This window comes from Salmo trutta, chromosome 29 (assembly GCF_901001165.1).
Source record: "Salmo trutta chromosome 29, fSalTru1.1, whole genome shotgun sequence".
Lineage (NCBI taxonomy): Eukaryota > Metazoa > Chordata > Actinopteri > Salmoniformes > Salmonidae > Salmo > Salmo trutta.
Window position 1 is genome coordinate 24333963 of NC_042985.1, and position 23325 is coordinate 24357287.

Below are 23325 nucleotides of genomic sequence, written 5' to 3' on the forward strand. Positions count from 1 at the left end.
CTCTGTAGAAAGACAGGAGCACCAAGATATCTGAAAATAGAACAAGTAAGACAAACGCTTTCTCATCTGACAATTGAAATGCTATAAAAACAGAATTTTCCACTTTGAAATGTACACTTGGGGTTATATTGCAGAAAACTTAATAATTGTTGATTTTTCAACACATTTAGAAATTCTAGATTGGTGATTTATATTCTTTCTGTTGCAACCCAAATGCCAATACTGGTATTTTATGAAGTGTTTATTTACTATGTGTGTGTGTGTGTGTGTGTGTGTGTACATGTGCGTGTGTTTATTCACGTACAGTGGGGAGAACAAGTATTTGATACTCTGCCGATTTTGCAGGTTTTCCTACTTACAAAGCATGTAGAGGTCTGTAATTTTTATCATATGTACACTTCAACTGTGAGAGACGGAATCTGAAACAAAAATCCAGAAAATCACATTGTATGATTTTTAAGCAATTAATTTGCATTTTATTGCATGACATACGTATTTGATCACCTACCAACCAGTAAGAATTCCGGCTCTCACAGACCTGTTAGTTTTTCTTTAAGAAGCCCTCCTGTTCTCCACTCATTACCTGTATTAACTGCACCTGTTTGAACTCATTACCTGTATAAAAGACACCTGTCCACACACTCAATCAAACAGACTCCAACCTCTCCACAATGGCCAAGACCAAAGAGCTGTGTAAGGACATCAGGGATAAAATTGTAGACCTGCACAAGGCTGGGATGGGCTACAGGACAATAGGCAAGCAGCTTGGTGAGAAGGCAACAACTGTTGGCGCAATTATTAGAAAATGGAAGAAGTTCAAGATGACGGTCAATCACCCTCGGTCTGGGGCTCCATGCAAGATCTCACCTCGTGGGGCATCAATGATCATGAGGAAGGTGAGGGATCAGCCCAGAACTACACGGCAGGACCTGGTCAATGACCTGAAGAGAGCTGGGACCACAGTCTCAAAGAAAACTATTAGTAACACACTATGCCGTCATGGATTAAAATCCTGCAGCGCACGCAAGGTCCCCCTGCTCAAGCCAGCGCATGTCCAGGCCCGTCTGAAGTTTGCCAATGACCATCTGGATGATCCAGAGGAGGAATGGGAGAAGGTCATGTGGTCTGATGAGACAAAAATATAGCTTTTTGGTCTAAACTCCACTCTCTGTGTTTGGAGGAAGAAAAAGGATGAGTACAACCCCAAGAACACCATCCCAACTGTGAAGCATGGAGGTGGAAACATCATTCTTTGGGGATGCTTTTCTGCAAAGGGGACAGGATGACTGCACCGTATTGAGGGGAGGATGGATGGGGCCATGTATCGCGAGATCTTGGCCAACAACCTCCTTCCCTCAGTCAGAGCATTGAAGATTGGTCGTGGCTGGGTCTTCCAGCATGACAACGACCCGAAACACACAGCCAGGGCAACTAAGGAGTGGCTCCGTAAGAAGCATCTCAAGGTCCTGGAGTGGCCTAGCCAGTCTCCAGACCTGAACCCAATAGAAAATCTTTGGAAGGAGCTGAAAGTCCGTATTGCCCAGCGACAGCCCCGAAACCTGAAGGATCTGGAGAAGGTCTGTATGGAGTTGTGGGCCAAAATCCCTGCTGCAGTGTGTGCAACCCTGGTCAAGAACTACAGGAAACGTATGATCTCTATAATTGCAAACAAAGGTTTCTGTACCAAATATTAAGTTCTGCTTTTCTGATGTATCAAATACTTATGTCATGCAATAAAATGGTAATTATTTACTTAAAAATCATACAATGTGATTTTCTGGATTTTTGTTTTAGATTCCGTCTCTCACAGTTGAAGTGTGCCTATGATAAAAATTACAGACCTCGGCAGTGTATCAAATACTTGTTCTCCCCACTGTATGTGTGCACGTATGTGTGCAAGTATGTGTGTCTGTGTTATACAGCATTGTGCACAGCAGGGTGGGTCCATAAACAAATGTCACATAAGACATCCTCAGGAGAAGATGGATAGGCATGGTCACCCAAAATAGCCTGTTAGTCACGCACTGCTTCCTGAGGCGAGATGCACAGCGGCTAAATATGATTACCAGCACACAGCGTAAATGCATCACAAAACACACCTGCCAAGCATGAATAAAAGGAGATCATGGATGCAGGAAGGGCTAGACAATGACAACGAACACTCACTCTTACCTGTCTCATTTGCTCTCTCCCACTGTTTCTGTGTGTGTGCGTACGTGTGTGTGTGTTTGCCACCACAGAGCCCAATAAAGACATCCAGAAGTTGCTGAAGCCTTCCAGCTCAGGGGACCTTTCCAAGGAGTTGTACCATCACCCAGTGGGGGAAGAGGAGGGAGGGCTTCCAGGACACACCGCTGGCCTGCTGCACGTCACCGAGAGGAGACGTGAGTACCGGGGTAAGGGGAGCGATGGAGGAGTGGTGGATGGATGGATGGATGGATGGATGGAGGGTGGATTGGATGGATGGATAGAAAAAAGGAGTGGGGGAGGATGGTAATTATGGATGGTAGTTGGATGGAATTTTAACAATATAATATGGCTAGTAAGCCAAAATTTAAAAAAAACTGTACAGTTCTACAAACCTTTAAAAGTTCTTTATAGAACCAACCAAAGGTTGTAACCATAGCGGAACCCTTTTTGGTGCTATATGGAAACTTTTTTTTTTTAAGGTTTTATAAAGAACCATGAAAAAATATTCTATATACAGTGGCACCAAAAAAGGACCTTTCTCAATCTCAAAGGTTCTTTGTAGAACCGTAGCATGGTTTTTATTCTGGTTTACTAGCCATATTATATTGTTAAAATTCCATTATTCTGGTTTACTAGCCATATTATATTGTTAAAATTCCATTATTCTGGTTTACTAGCCATATTATATTGTTAAAATTCCATTGCAGTTATTATTGTGTTTTAACAAATTAAATCAGGTGTGCCAGCTCTGGAATGGCTGTGGGTCCCTGTAATGCTCGGGCGTCGTGGGTGAGGAATCAAACGCAGGAAGCAGCGAATACAGGGTAGTGGCTTTTAATGGGCCAAATGGCGAAAAACACAAGCCACCCCAAACAGCGATGAGAGCGCACACAAAACAAAGTGCCCCAAACACAGGGGAAAACACAGTCGGCGCAAAACCAACGCACTAGCGCAAAAACACAACCAGCGTGTACACAAGCATACAACAGATAAACAATCCCGCACAAAGAGCAGGCGGGCCAGCTAGCTCATATAGCCCCGCTAATCACCCCCACTAAGAACAGGTGCAAACAATAACAGAAAGGGGGAAAACAAAAAGGGAATCAGTGGCAGCTAGTAGGCCGGTGACGACGACCGCCGAGCGCCACCCGAGCAGGAGGGGGCGCCACCCGAGCAGGAGGGGGCGCCACCGTCGGTGGGAATCGTGACAGTCCCTGAGGAGATTATTGATAACTACTGACTTAGTTAATCATTCTGAATTGACACAAGGCCATATGTGAATCTTTCACAAGAACACATCACTAGCCTTTGTCACATATAACATGTGATAGCATAAGACAACAGATTACATTAACTGGAATTACACCCTCACTCACGGTTGCACAAAAAGAGCTGTGACTAATCCACGGCCCAAAATATTTGAATGAGCCGCCGCACCTATATTTTAATTATTACTAAAATAAAATAAAATGGAGCTGCAAAGAACCATTGAAGGGCTCAAAGGGTTCTTTGGGTCAGGATTGTTCCATATAGAACCTTCCCCCTTCCCAAAGAACCCTTGAGAAACCTTCATTTTTTTGTGTGTAAGAGGTGGGTCATTTTTTTAGTTTGGCGTTGGGGCACAGGTACACACTGTGGTCAGTTCCTCACTTCCTCTGGGGTTAAATTGGGATATATTGCGCCCATCTTCCCAGTTTCCCTGACCCGACTTCCACCCTGTCCTGTACCCATCCCCACTTCCAAGCCCCCAGCTAAAAGGCATCATTGTGTGTCTGTCCCCCCACAGAGGGAGCCATGTGTCACTGTGCCTATCTGCACCAGGCCCAGGGCTGAGCCAGAGGCAGACAGACACAGAGACAGACACAAGCCTCACAAGGAGGTCTTTATCTACACATCGACTAAACACCCATTCAGGGAGGCGGCCACTACAGCCCAGTATCTGTGTCCTTCTGCCTTAATGAGACACCTGGGGCACAGTTACCCTACGGACAGAGAGGGGAGGGAGGGAGGGTGAAATGTGGTACTCTGTCAAATCCCATGTGTGTTCCTTTACAAAAACCCTTTAGTTACATCATAAAACTAGTACATTTCTTTTCTACAACAGTTTATGAATTGTGGGAGTGAATAACAATTGGATAAAGTTGTTAATAGCCCTCTTGCTGAGTTTGGCTGGACCCAATGACTTTGTTACCTCTAGATAAGGCCAGGTCCAGTTTACTTGCTCTGAGCCAAGCATCACACTGTGCACTATAACCAATCCTACTGAGACACAGTGGAAGCCCCTGTTAAAGCCTGAGTGTATGAGAGTGTTTGGGAATCATTATAGCCTCATTACAGGCTGTTGTTCAGACTGACTATCCTATACTGTGCTCATCGTTTTGCTAAAGGGGGAGATCCTTACAACCATGTCTCTAGCTTACCCCGTCACCCCCCTCAATCCTCATTATAGGCTGCTCTGGCTAGGCTAATGATCAGTGAGCCATGGGGAGGCTGGGGGGCCTGGGGGGGGGGGGGGGGGTCAGATACAGAGGCATTCTACTTTTTGATGGAGCCCCCAGTCTCTCCACCGCTCCCCTCAGCCAGACTACTGCTATTGACAGCCCAGCCTACCAGGCAATTATCTCAGTCTTCACTAAGGCAGATTACCCCTCTTCTCCCTCATCTTTCTCTCCCCAGATTTGTTTTCCCAAACTCTTTCTTATCTCTCACTCTCTCAATTTTTCTTTCCAATTGAGTTTGTCCGTTCCTCTTTTCCATTACATGTATACTCTTCCCTCTCCCCTTATCTTACATTCTATTACATTTTCAATATACAGTACATCCTGGCAGAGAGGAGAGACAGAGACAGAGAGATCCCTGAGTACAACCACAGAGAGTGGAGGGGAGTGAGAGAAGGCAGAGCGAAGAGAAGGGAGAAGAACAATAAAAAGGAAATACCTTAGGCTGCATTTAAGTTGGGGCCAAAAGCCAAAGAAACAGCAAAAGTCATTTCTAAGTCCTCTTTTGTCATTTTCAATTTGTAACCGTCGGCCAAAAATAGTAGGACAAGAAGGACAAGTGGTTGGTTTGGGTGTGTGTGTGTGCTTCACAAGTGGGCTACTGCTTAGCATCCTTTAAACAGCTGCCATACTAGTCTACTGTATGACTGACACCTTTCCTTCTCAATGTGAATGTATTATGGGTCTAGTCCCGCCAATGGGCTCCCAGAGAGACACCAACCTTGCTGGGAGGGAAAATGTGTTACTGATCAATTATTCAAGGAGAAATGGGGGTGGGAGAAGACAGGAAAGAAGAGAGGAGGGGTAGAGGAGGGGTTAGAGGAGAGTAGAGGGGTAGAGGAAAGAAATTAACAAAGGGGACTGGGATGACTAACTAGTTTAGAGAGAGACAGAAAAAGAGAGAGAGATAAAGCAGAGGTGGCATTTCTTTATAACCCCTTTCTGTCTTCATCTCCCCTCTCTCCCTCTCTCTCCTAACTCATTTTAACTACTTCTCTTCCCTCACTCCCTCTTCTCTCTCTTTCTCTCCCTTTCTCTCCATTTCTCTCCCTTCCTCTCCCTTCCTCTCTCCTGCTCTTGCTGGGAGATTCAAGAGGCAGACAGCCGTGGGCAAGCCTATTCGGGGCCTCTGGGGAGAACTCATCCAGTAGAAGCTATTCTCAAAGTCTGATCTTAGGCCTTCCATCCCTCCCTCCCTCCCTCCCTACCACACACACACACACACACACACACACACACACACACACACACACACACACACACACACACACACACACACACACACACACATTGTACCCTACATTCCTCTTCCATATTCACACTTCCCCTCAATACATTCTTAAACCCAAATAATTTTGTCAGGGAGGGGTTGCACCTGATGCAAGCCCTGAGGGTGTGTCGGCTTAGAGGACTGATGAAGTAGAATATAGTATGGGGGTATTAGAGTAGGACAGCACCCCCCATATAATAGATTTTGTAGATTTATTAAAATATGCATGGGCACATTTCATTATCCAGCTTGCTCATGGTCTAGTCTAATGGCTAGAATATAGCCTAAACCATGCCACATACCAGGTCACATGGTCTAGTCTAATGGCTAGAATATAGCCTAAACCATGGAATATACCAGGTCACATGGTCTAGTCTAATGGCTAGAATATAGCCTAAACCATGCCACATACCAGGTCACATGGTCTAGTCTAATGGCTAGAATATAGCCTAAACCATGGAACATACCAGGTCACATGGTCTAGTCTAATGGCTAGAATATAGCCTAAACCATGGAACATACCAGGTCACATGGTCTAGTCTAATGGCTAGAATATAGCCTAAACCATGGAACATACCAGGTCACATGGTCTAGTCTAATGGCTAGAATATAGCCTAAACCATGGAACATACCAGGTCACATGGTCTAGTCTAATGGCTAGAATATAGCCTAAACCATGGAACATACCAGGTCACATGGTCTAGTCTAATGACTAGAATATAGCCTAAACCATGGAACATACCAGGTCACATGGTCTAGTCTAATGGCTAGAATATAGCCTAAACCATGGAACATACCAGGTCACATGGTCTAGTCTAATGGCTAGAATATAGCCTAAACCATGGAACATACCAGGTCACATGGTCTAGTCTAATGGCTAGAATATAGCCTAAACCATGGAACATACCAGGTCACATGGTCTAGTCTAATGGCTAGAATATAGCCTAAACCATGGAACATACCAGGTCACATGGTCTAGTCTAATGGCTAGAATATAGCCTAAACCATGGAACATACCAGGGCTTCATTCACAATCAGAGCTGTTCTGCTGCTGTGTGAGACTGCTGACAGCTGTGGAGACAGGCTCTTTCATTCCCCCCATCAAAACCAATATGGGGCAGGTGTTGCTTCTTTCAGGTCCGTTACTATGGCTATCATGACCTTTTTAGCCTTGTGTTATCTCAGCCCCAGAGTCTGAGCGAGGCTAATGTCATGCTGTTACGCCTGACAGGCTTCGGTAATGCATTTTATTAAAGTCGTAACGTGGGTGAGCGGACCAGCTTTATATCTGGTCAGGTAGTTAAAGAGCCTGGCCTGCACAGATCTAATGGCTCTGCTTAATACTTCAATTCCCTGTGTACCGTGTTTGTGCTCGGCTACTCAAACCATTTCACACCATTATATCTAATTGACCTTATAAGCCCATGTCATCCACGCTGGTAAATATTGCTATGTTATTGCATGTCACAACCAGCTAAATACTAAAGATTGTTTACAGAGATGGGCTTTTTTTGATGCAGTGTATCTGAAGCATGGTAAATGGATTCAGTTGATTAATAATATAATCATTTATTTTATATAGCGCTTTCCATACAGAATCTCGCTTAAAAAAACATAAAAAAAGAATTCAGGGAGCTTGCAGTTCATGAGAGAAGGTCTTCCACAGCTGGATGATAATACAGTAAGTACAGGAGTAGCTTGAGTGGATGGTCCAGTGAGGCGGGAGAAACATTGGTCAGACAGGCAGCTCTGGAGCGCTTCATCAGGCAACATCTGTCTCTGAAGTTCACAGCTACTCCTCCTCTGTAGGTAGGCTGGAACAGATCCACCGCCCAAAAGTGTAGCACTCACCTGGGTGTAAGCACCTGAGTAACCACCACACCTCAGCAGTAATCAGCAACAGCCTCCTACGAGGCGAGCCTCTATCATCCACTCACACCACAGTCTACATCCTTCCGGAAACCGGGGCAGGTGGAACAAACAGTCGGGGAATCGTTCAAATTTAGATTAGCCAAGTGAACCAAGCAGGCCTGTAGAGATTTACTCTGAGGAAACAGCTGGCACACCATGGAGACAGAGCTCTTGACATCCCATAATGCTAATCAGGCCTTTATCACTGCATATGATTCAGCTGATGCTGTGGAGTCCAGTTAACCCCTCAGACACACACTGACTGACCCCCAGTCTCCCCATCTATACGGATCTAAGGTCAGTTGTGTACTTTTCCATGTAAGATGGTCCTAGATATGTACAGCAGGCTAGCCCAAAGCCCTAGGGAGGTAGAAGTTGCCCTTAACCAAATATCGAGGATCAGCTTAACCTCCCCAAATCCTAGCCTTCACCATTAAGGTTGGATAATGTAAAACTAACCTTAGATCAGTGTCTAGTGGCAACTTCCTCCCATTCAGTGAGGGAGGAGTAGTGCAAAGGGGCAGCCTGAGCCTCCCACGTCGTTAAATGAGTGGCTCATTAAGCGAAGGTGAGACAGGAGTGTCTGTTTCTCTGTCTCTGATCCTCTATGGCTGCAGTTGTCTCATTAGAAGACTTTAAACGACAGCGGAATGTCAACCCGCAATATCTTTACCTTCCTCTCCTCTCAACTCTCTCCTCACTGACGTTCCTCTCCTCTCAACTCTCTCCTCACTGACGTTCCTCTCCTCTCAACTCTCTCCTCACTGGCGTTCCTCTCCTCTCAACTCTCTCCTCACTGGCGTTCCTCTCATCTTTACTGTCTCCCACTCCTTCTCCTCTCCTCTCAACTCTCTCCTCACTGGCGTTCCTCTCATCTTGACTGTCTCCCACTCCTTCTCCTCTCCTCTCTCGTTCCACTTGTCCCCTCACATATCCTCTCATGGGAGCTAGTGCCTGGAACACACAGGCAGATGTAATCAGTATTTATACTGTCTGTGGACAGGTCTGGTACAGAGGAACAAGACAATAGAGATTGTTGGAGGATTTTATATTGTTCTTTTCAGCAAGTACTGTACAAAATGTCTCTTGTTGTTGTGAGTAGCAGGGTATCCCAGGCAAAGCAAGGCCACCACTCACTGTAAGAGCCAAAGTTATACAGAGTTTGACAAACCATCATCCATGTTGGCACCAAGCATTCAGTGACAATAATACTGTAATCCACAGAAGGGCTTACCAGGAAGAGCTTCCAAATTCAAGGCGGAAAGGAGTTGGAGTGGAGATTGTTTTATTGGAGCTCACATTGTTGAGGATCATTTATATTGTAGAATTCAATTGTCTGGGAACTTCTGGCACCCAATGAAATTCTCCATCTCAAATCGTCAGTGTAACTCTGCCCATGTCTCCTCACAATGTGTGAAATACAGCAGAGACACCACACCAGGATTATGATTTTAGCATGATTATCAACTCTCTCTGACTTATAATAATATGGTTAAAGGTTTTTATCTTCTTAAATCAAGGTCTGTGCTATATTTATCAGGAGAGTGAGAGAACAGCGAGAGAATGGGGCTGTGCAGCAGCGGAACAAAGGAGTGTTGAGGAGAGGGCTGTGATCCACCCTGTGGCAGTATTCTGCCTGGCTGGTAGAGAGAAATTAGCTGGGAAACGGTATCCTTAAAAACCATCCACCCCCGCTCTCTCTCTACACACAGACACACAGCTATATACACCCACTCACAAGCCAAAAATACTAGAAGTGTTCACAGAGATATGCCTCCACAGCACATACATAAACACACACACATACATGAAGTACATACAGTCCCTTACTATTAACACCACATAGAGCACACGGTCAGCCGTTATGCCTCACCCATGATCGCTAAAGAGTGCCAGCTCCACCCAGCCCAAAGCATTGTGTCAGACAAGCATGGGGCTGTACCACTCCATAGATGCTTAGCAAAGCATGTGTAACTAAAATATACATTTAACTGCCATACTGCATGAATGCTGCCAGTGTGGAATGTTGGGACTGTCATGCTCTTTTTTTAACGTGAATAAAAACGGTACACGTTAACGGCACAGTCGTGCTGCTCTGGTGTATCAATAGACATTGGAGCAGGGCCTGGGGTATCAGTGACTTTTGGAATCAAGAACAGGTGCCATACACTCAGGACAGAGGGCGAGGAGAAGGAACAATCTAACCATGTTGTTTTAATACCCTCTATTTCTAGCTTCTCTGGCCCTTGTCCTGATGCTCCAGTCAAACATTGGCTGTTAAGATTGGCATCATTCTGACACAGAGACCCATATCTCTTCCAAAGGACAGTTCAGCACACAAAGCCAAGCTGTCTCTCTGTGAAACAGATAAGACAGGCCTTCTTTTTATCTTTCTATTACAGTATGGCACAGAGCATCAAAACAACACGAGAGATAAGTTCCACAGCAGGGGGCACTGAGAATGAGAGGGAGGGTCAGGAGGGTGTGGAGGGTTGTGTATGTGTGTGGCGGAGGGGGTGTTCTGGGTGAGTTGTGTAGACAGCATTGAGCTGTAGTGAGATATTACACATCTACTGGGTTGTTATTGAGTTTATCATAAAACCCACCAGCTACTCCATAACAGTCCATAACTATGACCTTACTCATTTCCTTTCTCTCTCTGACCCTGCAGAGCCTCTGAGCAGCGTGTCCTCCCTGGAGGTGCACTTTGACCTCCTGGACCTGACAGAGCTAACCGACATGTCTGACCAGGAGCTGGCTGAGGTGTTCGCTGACTCTGATGAGGAGAACCACAACGAGTCCCCAGCAGGTTAGACCATTTTCAGATACTCAATTAAAACAAATGAACCAATCAATGTACTCAATTAATCAACAAATGAACCAATCAATGTACTCAATTAATCAACAAATTAACCAATCAATCTACTCAATTCATTAACCAATCAATCTACTCAATTCATTAACCAATCAATCTACTCAATTCATTAACCATTGAATGGTGGATTTGACAACCCGCGTGTTCTCTAACCAAGATGACCCTAGTGTGATGGACTGGCTAAAACATTGTCTTTGTTCGCCTTGAGAGAACCATTACCCAAATTGAATTTCCTCCTACTTCGGGTGAACACAGTTGGATGTTAGAGTGAATGTTTTTCTCTCTGCAGGAGACAAAACAGAAACACTATCTCTGTTTACTCTGTTCTCCTCTAAAATCTCTGTCCACTAGACAGACTCATTTACATATCACCCCATTCTGTAGCATACTACCCCATTACATCAAAATCTAAAAGGTTTAGCTGATCGTGTGTGTGTGTATGTGTGTGTGCGCACAGGGTCTATAGAGCACTCTAATAAAAAGCTTACAATTGTGGTCTCTTTGGCTGCAGGGAAAGGGACACATGGGAGAACCCAATAAAACTTCAGCAGCACATTGGATTGAACCTTCCTCTGAATTCTTACTGCAATTTAAGCAGTTCTCTATATTTTGTGATATTGACCAAGATACAGTATATTCCTGTTATGCGTCTCTGGGAGATTCTCATTTCAGTTTGTGTCAATGTTGATAGTTATTGGCACCAGATCCCAGGCTGGGCACAATAGACTACTGTAGCATAGCACTAATTAGCATTAGTTAGAGGGAAGTCTGATTAACCTGTGATCAGGGATGCGTCCGGGCCCAGCAAACCACCCTCCTCACAACCAGAGGAAGCAGGAAATCCATCCAATGTATTACTTATGATCCACAGCCCCATGTTTCCTGCTGAGAGGGAGAACGATCCTCATAGAGCTCCACATCATCACTCCGTTCAAATGCTTTACGCTCACACTCTCACACTCTCACCTCGTCTCTCTTAAGAAGAGATATGTGTGAACTCTCAGGAGTGCACACTTGGGAACAGCACTAAGATGTTCACTTTACAATACACCTGTTCTAAACTCATGTATGTTCTCAGCATGGCGAACCACAGAGAGCTATGTTCAGCTGTATGTGTGGGATATTAAAATGACCTCACAAAGGTGCACTTTAAAGCAATCTTGCTTAGATATCACCCACGCTCCTTCTCCTTATTGCCCCCAGGAATGAACCGTGCCAATTTATCACATTACTCCCCATAAAAAGGTATTGTGTTGCTCCCTTGTCTGACCTTAGCCCGTAAATCAGGGGTTCTGAAACGTTTTTGGTCCACGACCACATTTTGATACTGGAAAATTCTCACGACCCCAACCATGTGAAAAAAATGATGTAATTAACAGCCAATGTTAGCCCCAAATAAAAAAGTTATGGCAGTCAATTGAAAAACATTCTAACAGTATTTTTGATTGTCTTTTCAACTCACCATCACATACTTTTAATGTGGGGCTATGACAGTCATCTGCAAATGAGTCTGACATAATGTATCTTTTCTCACCACCACTAATGAGATGGGTGTACTTGATGCATGTGGCGTCGGAGCTTCTCAAAGTCCGGGGACACGTTCGACAGTGCGCACCTCATATCTGCTGTCACATCCAACCTGGACCGATATTTGGTTTTAATGCAGACGTGAGCACAGAATCCAGCTTCATACATATATAAGTTGGCAAAGGGTACCATGAGTTTAATGGTGCTTTTAAGACAACTGGGAACTCAGGAAAAAACAAGGTCAAATAATGATGTCAGTGATCTTCAGGTCGGAAGGTCGGAGCTCTAAGAGGCCAGAGTTCCAGAGTTGGAATTCCGAGTTGGATGACCATTCAAAACAATTTTTTTCCAGTCGGAGCTCATTTTTTCAGAGTTCCCAGTTCACTTGAACGCACTGAAGTCGGAATTCGGAAATAGCTGAGTTCCCAGTTGTTTTGAATGCGGCATTAATGTCAGAGGGAGATGGCAGGGTATTCCCTTTGAGTCAGGAACCAAAACTCCTCTGTAGTGATCTGTGAATGACAGCTTAATCAGCTATTCAATTTCACTTACCAGCATGTCAATTGACCCAGGATCACAGTCAAATGGATTGGAAAGTAGGTGCCAAAGTGCTCTTCCAAGCGTTGGAGGTGAGCAGTCATCACTCGTGTGGGACACTTACTGATGCTGTTTTCTGTTTAGAAACATGCACAGCCGAGGGAAAGGGGCATGGTTCACTTTTGAATGACTCTCTCCAATAAGAATCCTTTCCTCTGAATCTACTGATTCGCTCACTCATCTGTAGAAGGTTTTTGTATTTCCCCTGCATGCTTGCGTTCAGTTCGTTCATTTTCCCAAATACGTCTGTCACATGCAAGGAGACACATTTTCTTTTCATTACACAGAAAGTCAACCAAGTCTGTTTTTTTTTCATGCATTGTGAATGACAACAGTTCTCTCAATGCAAAAAATCTTTCCAACACACCCCCTTGATAACCACCAAACCTCAGTGTGAAATAGAACATTGTCATGCTCTGATCCCATATCTCCACATAGTTTTGCGAACAGGCGTGAGCGCAGTGGATGTTATTTTATGTAGTTTACAATCAAAGTTACCTGCTGCAGTATATCTCTGAGTTCTGTAATCATCATCTTTTTCCCCCAATTGCTCTCGGTGTATCATACAATGCATCCATATGGCAGAGGGAGACATTCTTAACTAGAGTGTGGAGGCCTGCCTGCCGTCCTGCCATAGATGGAGCCCCATCTGTGTAAAAGCCCACCATTTGATCCCATGGAATCTGTTTTTCGTCAATATAGCCACACAGCACACTGAACATCCCCTGTGCTGTTTCATGCTCGGGAATCATGAGACAGAACAGTATGTCCTCATGAATAGCATCCCCTGACATGTATAGCGAACAGAAGTCAATGGATGGGCATCTCGGCCCTCACAGCTAACGTCCATTTGGAGAGCATAAACTGGGGAGTTTTTGAGTCATTCAGTCAGTTTCCTCTTGATTGCTAGCAATAGCATAAATTCTTTGTTTAACAGTGTTATCTGACAAAGGTATTGATGTGAGTTTCTGTGCCTCTGCCTCCCCACACATTGTTTTCACCATATCAATAGCGGCCGGTAATATCAACGTCTCTGCAGTAGTGTGTGGTTTCATAGCATAGCTGGCCTAGCCATTCACCGTGGGAATGATTCAAGTGCAATGGTCAAGTGTAGGCTTTTTGCATGATCTATATTTTTAAGGTTAACCACATTACAATGATTTTGAGACACAAAGACGATGTTATAATAGATATATATTTATATTTGGCGGGGATTTTGGAAATTCTCCCGTGACCTCATTTTCATATCAGGCGACCCCATACCGCTGCCGTAAGTGCATGCATGTATCTGCACAGCCTTAATCCCCCAGTGACCCCACCCACCCTCTCTCTTTTTCTCTGTCTCTCTCACACACATACATACATACATACATACATACATACATACATACATACATACATACATACATACATACATACATACATACATACATACATACATACACCTCAACTCTCAGGCTGCTTTATTCATTGCATTGTGCTGTACCCCAAAACCTCCTCCTAGAATAATCCCACTGAAGGGGAGGAGTAGGAGGCACCTGACTAAGTAGATCAGTGTGCTGGGGAACCCTAGTGACAGAGAGAGGCGGGAGGCAGCGAGGGGAGAAAGAGAGGGAGAGGGAGCATTAAAAAAGGGGAGAGGGAGGGAGAAAGGGAGAAACATGAAAGAGAAATACATGACGTGATTCCCTCTCCAACGCAGCAAGGTTTCCCATTTCTCCACAAGAGACTTATGACTCCCTGAGCTCCAGTGAATATGCCAGATATCCTGGTCCTGACGGCAGAACCTCACCACAGGGCTCGTGCGGTGAGCACCACAGCCATAAAACTCACAGGAAGAACATCAGTATATCCCCAGCCATCCGGCTATAGCCTCTGATATAGTGCAGCAGTTTTACTGACGAATCAGACAATAAAAAGCCCAGCAGGAGGAATAAGCAGCGTCGTGTGATAACCATAATCTCACTCAGTGGGGTGATACTGTCAAGGAGGTCAGGGACCGTGCGGAGATTTTAGGTGTCGTATTAAGACCTATGGCTGGTGAATGGGAGTCAGGACTAGGGTACTAAGATAGCAGAGTGGTGGTAAATGTGTTCAAAACGCCAATAATACTGTCCCACTGTGTAATACAGACCCTCATAAGTGTTTATTTTCACATCTACACAGTGCATTCAGAAAGTATTCAGACCCCTTGACTTTTTCCATATTTGTTTACGTTGCAGCCTTACTCTAAAATGGATTAAACAATTTATTTTCCTCATCAATCTACACACAATATTCCATAATGAAAAAGTGAAAACAGTTAATTTTTTTATTTTTGCAAAAGTATAAAAAATAAAAAACAGTTATACCTTATTTACGTAAGTATTCAGACCCTTTGCTATGAGATTCCGAAATTGAGCTCAGGTGCATCCTGATTCCATTGATCATTCTTGATGTTTCTACAACTTGATTGGAGTCCACTTGTAGTAAATTCATTTGATTGGACATGATTTGGAAAGGCACACACCTGTCTATATAAGGTCCCACAGTTGACAGTGCATGTCAGAGCAAAAACCAAGCCATGAGGTCGAAGGAATTGTCCATAGAGCTCCGAGACAGGATTGTGTTGAGGCACAGATCGAGGGAAGGGTACCCAAAAACTATGCAGCATTGAAAGTCAACAAGAACACAGTGGCCTCCATCATTCTTAAATGGAAGAAGTTTGGAACCACCGAGACTCTTCGTAGAGCTGGCCGCCCGGCCAAACTGAACAATCGGTGGAGAAGGGGCTTGGTCAGGGAGGTGACCAAGAACCTGATGGTCACTCTGACAGAGCTCCTGAGTTCCTCTGTGGAGATGGGAGAACCTTCCAGAAGAACAACCATCTCTGCAGAACTCCACCAATCAGGCCTTTATGGTAGAGTAGCCAGATGGAAACCACTCCTCAGTAAAAGGCACATGACAGCCCACTTGTAGTTTGCCAAAAGACACCTAAAGGACTCTCAGACGATGAGAAACAAGATTCTCTGGTCTGATGAAACCAAAATTGAACTCTTTGGCCTGAATGCCAAGCGTTATGTCTGGAGGAAGCCTGGCACCATCCCTACGATGAAGCATGGTGGTGGCAGCATCATGCTGTGGGGATGTTTTTCAACGGCAGGGACTGGGAGACTAGTCAGGATTAAGGGAAAGATGAACGGAGCAAAGTACAGAGAGATCCTTGATGAAAACCTGCTACATAGCGCTCAGGACCTCAAACTGGGGCGAAGGTTCACCTTCCAACAGGACAACGACCCTAAGCACACAGCCAAGACAACGCAGGAGTCGCTTCGGGACAAGTCTCTGAATATCCATGAGTGGCCCAGCCAGAGCCCGGACTTGAACCCGATCGAACATCTCTGGAGAGACTTGAAATAGCTGTAAAGCAACACTCCCCATCCAACCTGACAGAGCTTGAGATGATCTGCAGTGAAGAATGGTAAAAACTCCCCAAATACAGGTGTGCCAAGCTTGTAGCGTCATACTCAAGAAGACTCGAAGCTGTAATCGCTGTCAAAGGTGCTTCAACAACGTACTAAGTAAAGGGTCTGAATACTTATGTAAATGTGATATTTCAGTTTTTTATATTTAATACATTTACAAAAATGTCTAAAATCTGTTTTTGCTTTGTCATTATGAGGTATTGTGTGTAGATTGACGAAGGAAAAAAATCGATGGAATCAATTTTAGAATAAGGCTGTAACATAACAAAATGTGGAAAAAGTCAAGGGGTCTGAATACTTTCAGAATGCACTGAATGTAACCGTATGTATGCCCCTTCACATTATGTTGATTGGATAAAGTTGGTCTTCCTCCACTGTGATCTATCTGCATTCAGTAGATGTATGCTGGTTTGCATCCTATCTTCATTGCCAAGTAGCTCAAAGTGCTTTGTCATTGGCTGGTGTTTTCTCTATTTCCCACTCATAGATCAGACAGTGACACTCTGACTCAGTCCAGCAGTGGCAAGCTGTGCTCAGATATGAGTGTGTTTTGCGTTCGGACTCAAGAAGGGATACCCATGAAAACACACCCTCATACACACATGCATGACTAACGACTACAGCTGCTCTCCAGTGTCCAGGCCTGGCTATCCAGACTGTGCAGCTGCTCTCCAGTGTCCAGGCCAGACTATCCAGACTGTACAGCTGCTCTCTAGTGTCCAGGCCTGACTATCCAGACTGTCAGCTGCTCTCCAGTGTCCAGGCCTGACTATCCAGACTGTACAGCTGCTCTCCAGTGTCCAGGCCTGACTATCCAGACTGTACAGCTGCTCTCCAGTGTCCAGGCCTGACTATGCAGACTGTACAGCTGCTCTCCAGTGTCCAGGCCTGACTATCCAGACTGTACAGCTGCTCTCCAGTGTCCAGGCCTGACTATCCAGACTGTACAGCTGCTCTCCAGTGTCCAGGCCTGACTATCCAGACTGTACAGCTGCTCTCTAGTGTCCAGGCCTGACTATCCAGACTGTACAGCTGCTCTCCAGTGTCCAGGCCTGACTATGCAGACTGTACAGCTGCTCTCCAGTGTCCAGGCCTGACGATGCAGACTGTACAGCTGCTCTCCAGTGTCCAGGCCTGACTATGCAGTCTGTACAGCTGCTCTCCAGTGTCCAGGCCTGACTATGCAGACTGTACAGCTGCTCTCCAGTGTCCAGGCCTGACTATGCAGACTGTACAGCTGCTCTCCAGTGTCCAGGCCTGACTATGCAGACTGTACAGCTGCTCTCCAGTGTCCAGGCCTGACTATGCAGACTGTACAGCTGCTCTCCAGTGTCCAGGCCTGACTATCCAGACTGTACAGCTGCTCTCCAGTGTCCAGGCCTGACTATCCAGACTGTACAGCTGCTCCCCAGTGTCCAGGCCTGACTATCCAGACTGTACAGCTGCTCTCTAGTGTCCAGGCCTGACTATCCAGACTGTCAGCTGCTCTCCAGTGTCCAGGCCTGACTATCCAGACTGTACAGCTGCTCTCCAGTGTCCAGGCCTGACTATCCAGACTGTACAGCTGCTCTCCAGTGTCCAGGCCTGACTATCCAGACTGTACAGCTGCTCCCCAGTGTCCAGGCCTGACTATCCAGACTGTACAGCTGCTCTCTAGTGTCCAGGCCTGACTATCCAGACTGTCAGCTGCTCTCCAGTGTCCAGGCCTGACTATCCAGACTGTACAGCTGCTCTCCAGTGTCCAGGCCTGACTATCCAGACTGTACAGCTGCTCTCCAGTGTCCAGGCCTGACTATCCAGACTGTACAGCTGCTCTCCAGTGTCCAGGCCTGACTCTGTGTGAGAGAAAGAGGGAGTTGTTTATCAGGGGTTAGTGTTACCTTACCCAGGGAGGACTTAGGACACCTCAGCTGTGAGATCCAGCTGTTCTGTTACTTCCTTGTTATATCTGTGTTCCCTTAAAGCTCCTTCAGTATCACCACCTGCTCTAATGATAAATAACAAGCTCTGTAGCCAGAGGTAAAGAGTGTATTACAGTGAAGGAAAAAGGTGGCTTGCTTGTACAGTAAATGTATTGTCTAACTGCTTATCAAGGTGTAAGGATCTAAAGACCTTGACATGGCTACATGAAGGGAATGTATGGGTGGATAATGTGCATAATATGTATGTAGACTGTAGTCTGTAAAGGTCAGAGTGGCTGGGTATTCCATAGGAGTGGGTTGTGAACCTAGGTCAGTAGGTGGGAGGGAGTCATTTCAGTCAGTGTAAAGCTGTGGGAAAAAGGAGAGGGTGAGTTGGGGGGGGGTAAGAGTAGATTGGCTGGGGAAAAGCGGGTGGAGGAGAAGGTGAGGGAGAGTGTTGGGGAAGAGGGTGAATGGAGGGTTAGTCAAAGGTAAAAGGAGAGAGGGGAGGAAGAGGAGGGGAAAGGCAGGGGGAGAGTGGGATAGTGAGGTTGGTTTGCGTGGGAAACGGAAGGGGAGGAGGAAAGGAAGATCACTCTGACTGCAGTCCTGAATTATTCACTGTTCTCAGCTGGATACAAGGCCAGGACTCTCCTGAGCTGTAGATACTGTTATCATCATCAGGCCTTAAACAAACTGACTACACACTTACACATTATTTATGTATCCCTCTTTTCCTCTCCTCTCCTCTCCTCTCCTCTCCTCTCCTCTCCTCTCCTCTCCTCTCCTCTCCTCTCCTCTCCTCTCCTCTCCTCTCCTCTCCTCTCCAACTGTATACTGGACAGACAGGGGTAATGGAAGCTGTGTGGGCACTTATGTTTTGGACACCTGCCAGTCAGGACAGCCCAGGGATCAGAGCTGGCAGATGAGATGGTCAGGAGAAATGGGGGTGATGAGGAGGGGATGGAGGGATGAAGGCCAGAGAGGGTTAGAGAAGTGAGGGAGGACCAGAGGAGAAAGGGAGGACAATAAATTAGATAAGCTAAATGGCCCCCACCCCTCTGTACAGTCAGTCTCTGCATCTGCTCTGTGTATGTGAAATAGATATATAACAAGCGATGACATATCAGATCTCTACAGAGACAACAACGCCCATTATCACCATTATCACCTCAGCCTTTTTAAACTACAAACCCCAGGATCACTTTGACCACCTTAAAACCCATCTGAGGAGGAGTGAGGCAGTAGAATGGAGTTGCCCCTAGCCACTGATCTATGGTCAATTTTGTGTCCAGACTGTACACAACCACCCCCCCCCCAATGGTTAAGATTAGTATAGGGGGAGGGGAAGCTGATCCCAGATCTATGTGGGAGTGAGTCATCTCCTCTGCAGTCTTCTCCAGGAGAGCCCAGGCTCTGACAGTCACGCCCTGTGATGACACAGGAGGACAGAGGGAGGACACTGCAGCTCTTACTGTCACCACTTTACCAGAGAGAGTCACTGGCTAGGTGGTCTCATTACCATATACAGTAGCATATACCGTTTTGTTGCCTTCAAATCTGCTACCATTGAAGGGGGATGGGCAACGCATGGAGATTCCCCTTGGTGATGTTTCCAGATCGATCCAATCTGTGTTTTGATGCTGTGGTTCCTCAGTGTTAACAAGGCAGGTTGAAGCTTTCCAAGCAGACAAAAATAACACAACCACCCACTATACTGTAGCAGCAGCTGTGGGCAAGACTGGTGGAAACCATTTCCATTCAGGTTAACTATAGTAGTCTTGCTCATAAATCTTTAGGAGTCCACTGGGGCCTCTGAAAGGACTGCACAAAGAGGGGCACCATAACTGACGTCCCAGTCCCAACATGAAACACACACACACACACTTGCATGCACGCACGCACGCACGCACAGTAACCAGGTGTAACATACACGGTACACACAGCGTGTTGGCACCATACTAGCATTGTGTTTCCCTGTGGTTTAAGAGCCTTTGTAAAGCACAGGCTGGTGTTTTCTGTGGACTTTGTTTTCACAGCAACACACTGGTTGTGGAATCTGATGGAGCCAACAGCACAGAAGGGCTTCTTAGACAGAGGGGTTTAGTACAGCTAGACACTGCAGACATGGTGGCTGGGAGGGAGGGAGGCAGAGAGGGAGGGAGAGAGACACTACAAGGATGTGATAGAAGGGGGGGGTGCCTTTGTGCTGATGGGGGATAGAGTTAACGGAATTTGGATTGTGCAAACATAACTGAGTGAAGCAGCATGAACTAAATTCTATTCTGAACTAAATGGGAGGACTCTCAAGGGAGTTGGTTATGAGTAGGTCCTGAGCAATAGAGAAAGGGGTGGTCGGTGGTCCTGATATGAAGGTCTGAGGGTAAGGGATGTTGAATGAGAGATAGATAGAGGTGTGTGTTTGTGGGGTGAGAGTCTCATCCTCTGATCCGTCTCTGTCAGAACCCTGCAGGGAGAAGAGGAGGCTTCTCCTGCATCCATATTCATAGGCCTGTCAATCACAAAACCCTGACCAGGGATGGGCTGACTCATACAGCGACTATAGCTTTCTAGTCACACACAGACATAGACAAGGACACAGATAGAGACGTACTGGTAGAGATGCAGAGACACTTTACATTTACGTCATTTAGCAGACGTATCTTATCCAGAGCGACTTACAAATTGGTGCATTCACCTTATGATATCCAGTGGAACAACCACTTTACAATACACATCATGAAAGTAGACACACACACAAGGACCAGCGATGGCAGCAACAAAGTTTAATTAACAAGCACTCACGCAAACAGAGCCTTTCAGGATGCTGAGGAGGCTCTTGTCCCTCCCATTAAAATCCAATGGAGACACCATCAATCTTCAGGGATCAATACCATGAATTGTGAGTGTGTGTGCGTGTGCGTGCGTTTTCTTGTGTACGCTTGTGTGAACATACATCACTGCTGGTTTATCTATAGTTAAAGCATTTAACTTATAGAGAGTGAGAGCTGGGACGCGTCTTATTATTAGACAGTAATTGCATTGATATGTGTGCGGTAAAGGAGGGTTAAAAAGTGTGTCCGGCTACACCTATAATCCTGTGATCTCTGTGGTAGTGAACAGCACCACCAAGTGGTGTAAAGAGGCAGTGCCACTTTATTTCATATGCCTCTTTCTACGACCAATATTCTTGTGAACCTGCTTGACACTGGTCCCTTCTGTGCACTCAAGGACATGCAGATGGGGGAGGAGAGAGAATGACATGCAGATGGGGAGGAGAGAGAAGGACATGCAGATGGGGAGGAGAGAAGGACATGCAGATGGGGGAGGAGAGAGAATGACATGCAGATGGGGGAGGAGAGAGAAGGACATGCAGATGGGGGAGGAGAGAGAATGACATGCAGATGGGGGAGGAGAGAGAAGGACATGCAGATGGGGGAGGAGAGAGAAGACATGCAGATGGGGAGGAGAGAGAATGACATGCAGATGGGGGAGGAGAGAGAAGGACATGCAGATGGGGAGAAGAGAGAAGGACATGCAGATGGGGGGAGGAGAGAGAAGGACATGCAGATGGGGGAGGAGAGAGAAGGACATGCAGATGGGGGAGGAGAGAGAAGGACATGCAGATGGGGGAGGAGAGAGAAGGACATGCAGATGGGGGAGGAGAGAGAAGGACATGCAGATGGGGAGGAGAGAGAATGACATGCAGATGGGGGAGGAGAGAGAAGGACATGCAGATGGGGGAGGAGAGAGAAGGACATGCAGATGGGGGAGGAGAGAGAAGGACATGCAGATGGGGGAGGAGAGAGAAGGACATGCAGATGGGGAGGAGAGAGAAGGACATGCAGATGGGGAGGAGAGAGAAGGACATGCAGATGGGGGAGGAGAGAGAAGGACATGCAGATGGGGAGGAGAGAGAAGGACATGCAGATGGGGAGGAGAGAGAATGACATGCAGATGGGGGAGGAGAGAGAAGGACATGCAGATGGGGGAGGAGAGAGAAGGACATGCAGATGGGGGAGGAGAGAGAAGGACATGCAGATGGGGGAGGAGAGAGAATGACATGCAGATGGGGGAGGAGAGAGAAGGACATGCAGATGGGGGAGGAGAGAGAAGGACATGCAGATGGGGGAGGAGAGAGAAGGACATGCAGATGGGGGAGGAGAGAGAAGGACATGCAGATGGGGGAGGAGAGAGAAGGACATGCAGATGGGGAGGAGAGAGAAGGACATGCAGATGGGGAGGAGAGAGAAGGACATGCAGATGGGGAGGAGAGAGAAGGACATGCAGATGGGGGAGGAGAGAGAAGGACATGCAGATGGGGGAGGAGAGAGAAGGACATGCAGATGGGGGAGGAGAGAGAAGGACATGCAGATGGGGAGGAGAGAGAAGGACATGCAGATGGGGGAGGAGAGAGAATGACATGCAGATGGGGGAGGAGAGAGAAGGACATGCAGATGGGGGAGGAGAGAGAAGGACATGCAGATGGGGGAGGAGAGAGAAGGACATGCAGATGGGGGAGGAGAGAGAAGGACATGCAGATGAACACATATGAGGGGAGGGGATTGATTCAAGATTAAAGAGAGCGGGGAGATAGACACAAAGAAAGAGGTACCGTATGAGAGAGACAGAGAAAGAAAGGGTGTAGAAGGAGAAAGAGAGAGAGAGGGGAGAGAGAAAGAGATAGGTACTCGGGGAGAGAGACAGAGAAAGAAAAGGTGTAGTAGGGGAAAGAGAGAGAGAGGGGGGAGAGAGAGGAACAAGGGGAGAGAGACAGAGAAAGAAAGGATGTGGTAGGGGAAAGAGAGAGGTACTCTGGGAGAGACAGAGAAAGAAAGGCTGTAGTAGGGGGAGGGAGGGGGAGAGAAAGAGAGAGAGATGTCGAGGGAGATGAAGTGCAGCATCCTATTTGCCAAAACATTTCACAAACACATTCCTCTGTCATCACCTAAACACTAATCAGCTTCTCATTTCTACTCCCCCTAGTAGTTAGCAAACCAATCATATTCTCTATCCATGATATCACCACTCTACAAAACTGAAGTAGTAGAATCTGTATCTAGCATGCTGATGGCTATAGATCGAAGAGACA

The 23325-nt window shown here is 46.2% G+C and overlaps 1 protein-coding gene across 3 annotated transcripts in view; it reads left to right on the plus strand.

The window, feature by feature from the left end:
• The window catches only part of LOC115167169 (dysbindin domain-containing protein 1), a 38566-nt gene that overhangs the window by 10921 nt on the left and 4320 nt on the right, over window positions 1-23325 (plus strand). For 2 of the 3 annotated variants that reach the window (XM_029721330.1, XM_029721331.1), the window contains 2 exons: window positions 2241-2396; window positions 10541-10678. In XM_029721330.1, the coding sequence (XP_029577190.1) occupies window positions 2241-2396; window positions 10541-10678 (294 nt within the window). The remainder of the gene's footprint in view (window positions 1-2240; window positions 2397-10540; window positions 10679-23325) is intronic. The other variant, XM_029721332.1, reaches the window with a different exon arrangement.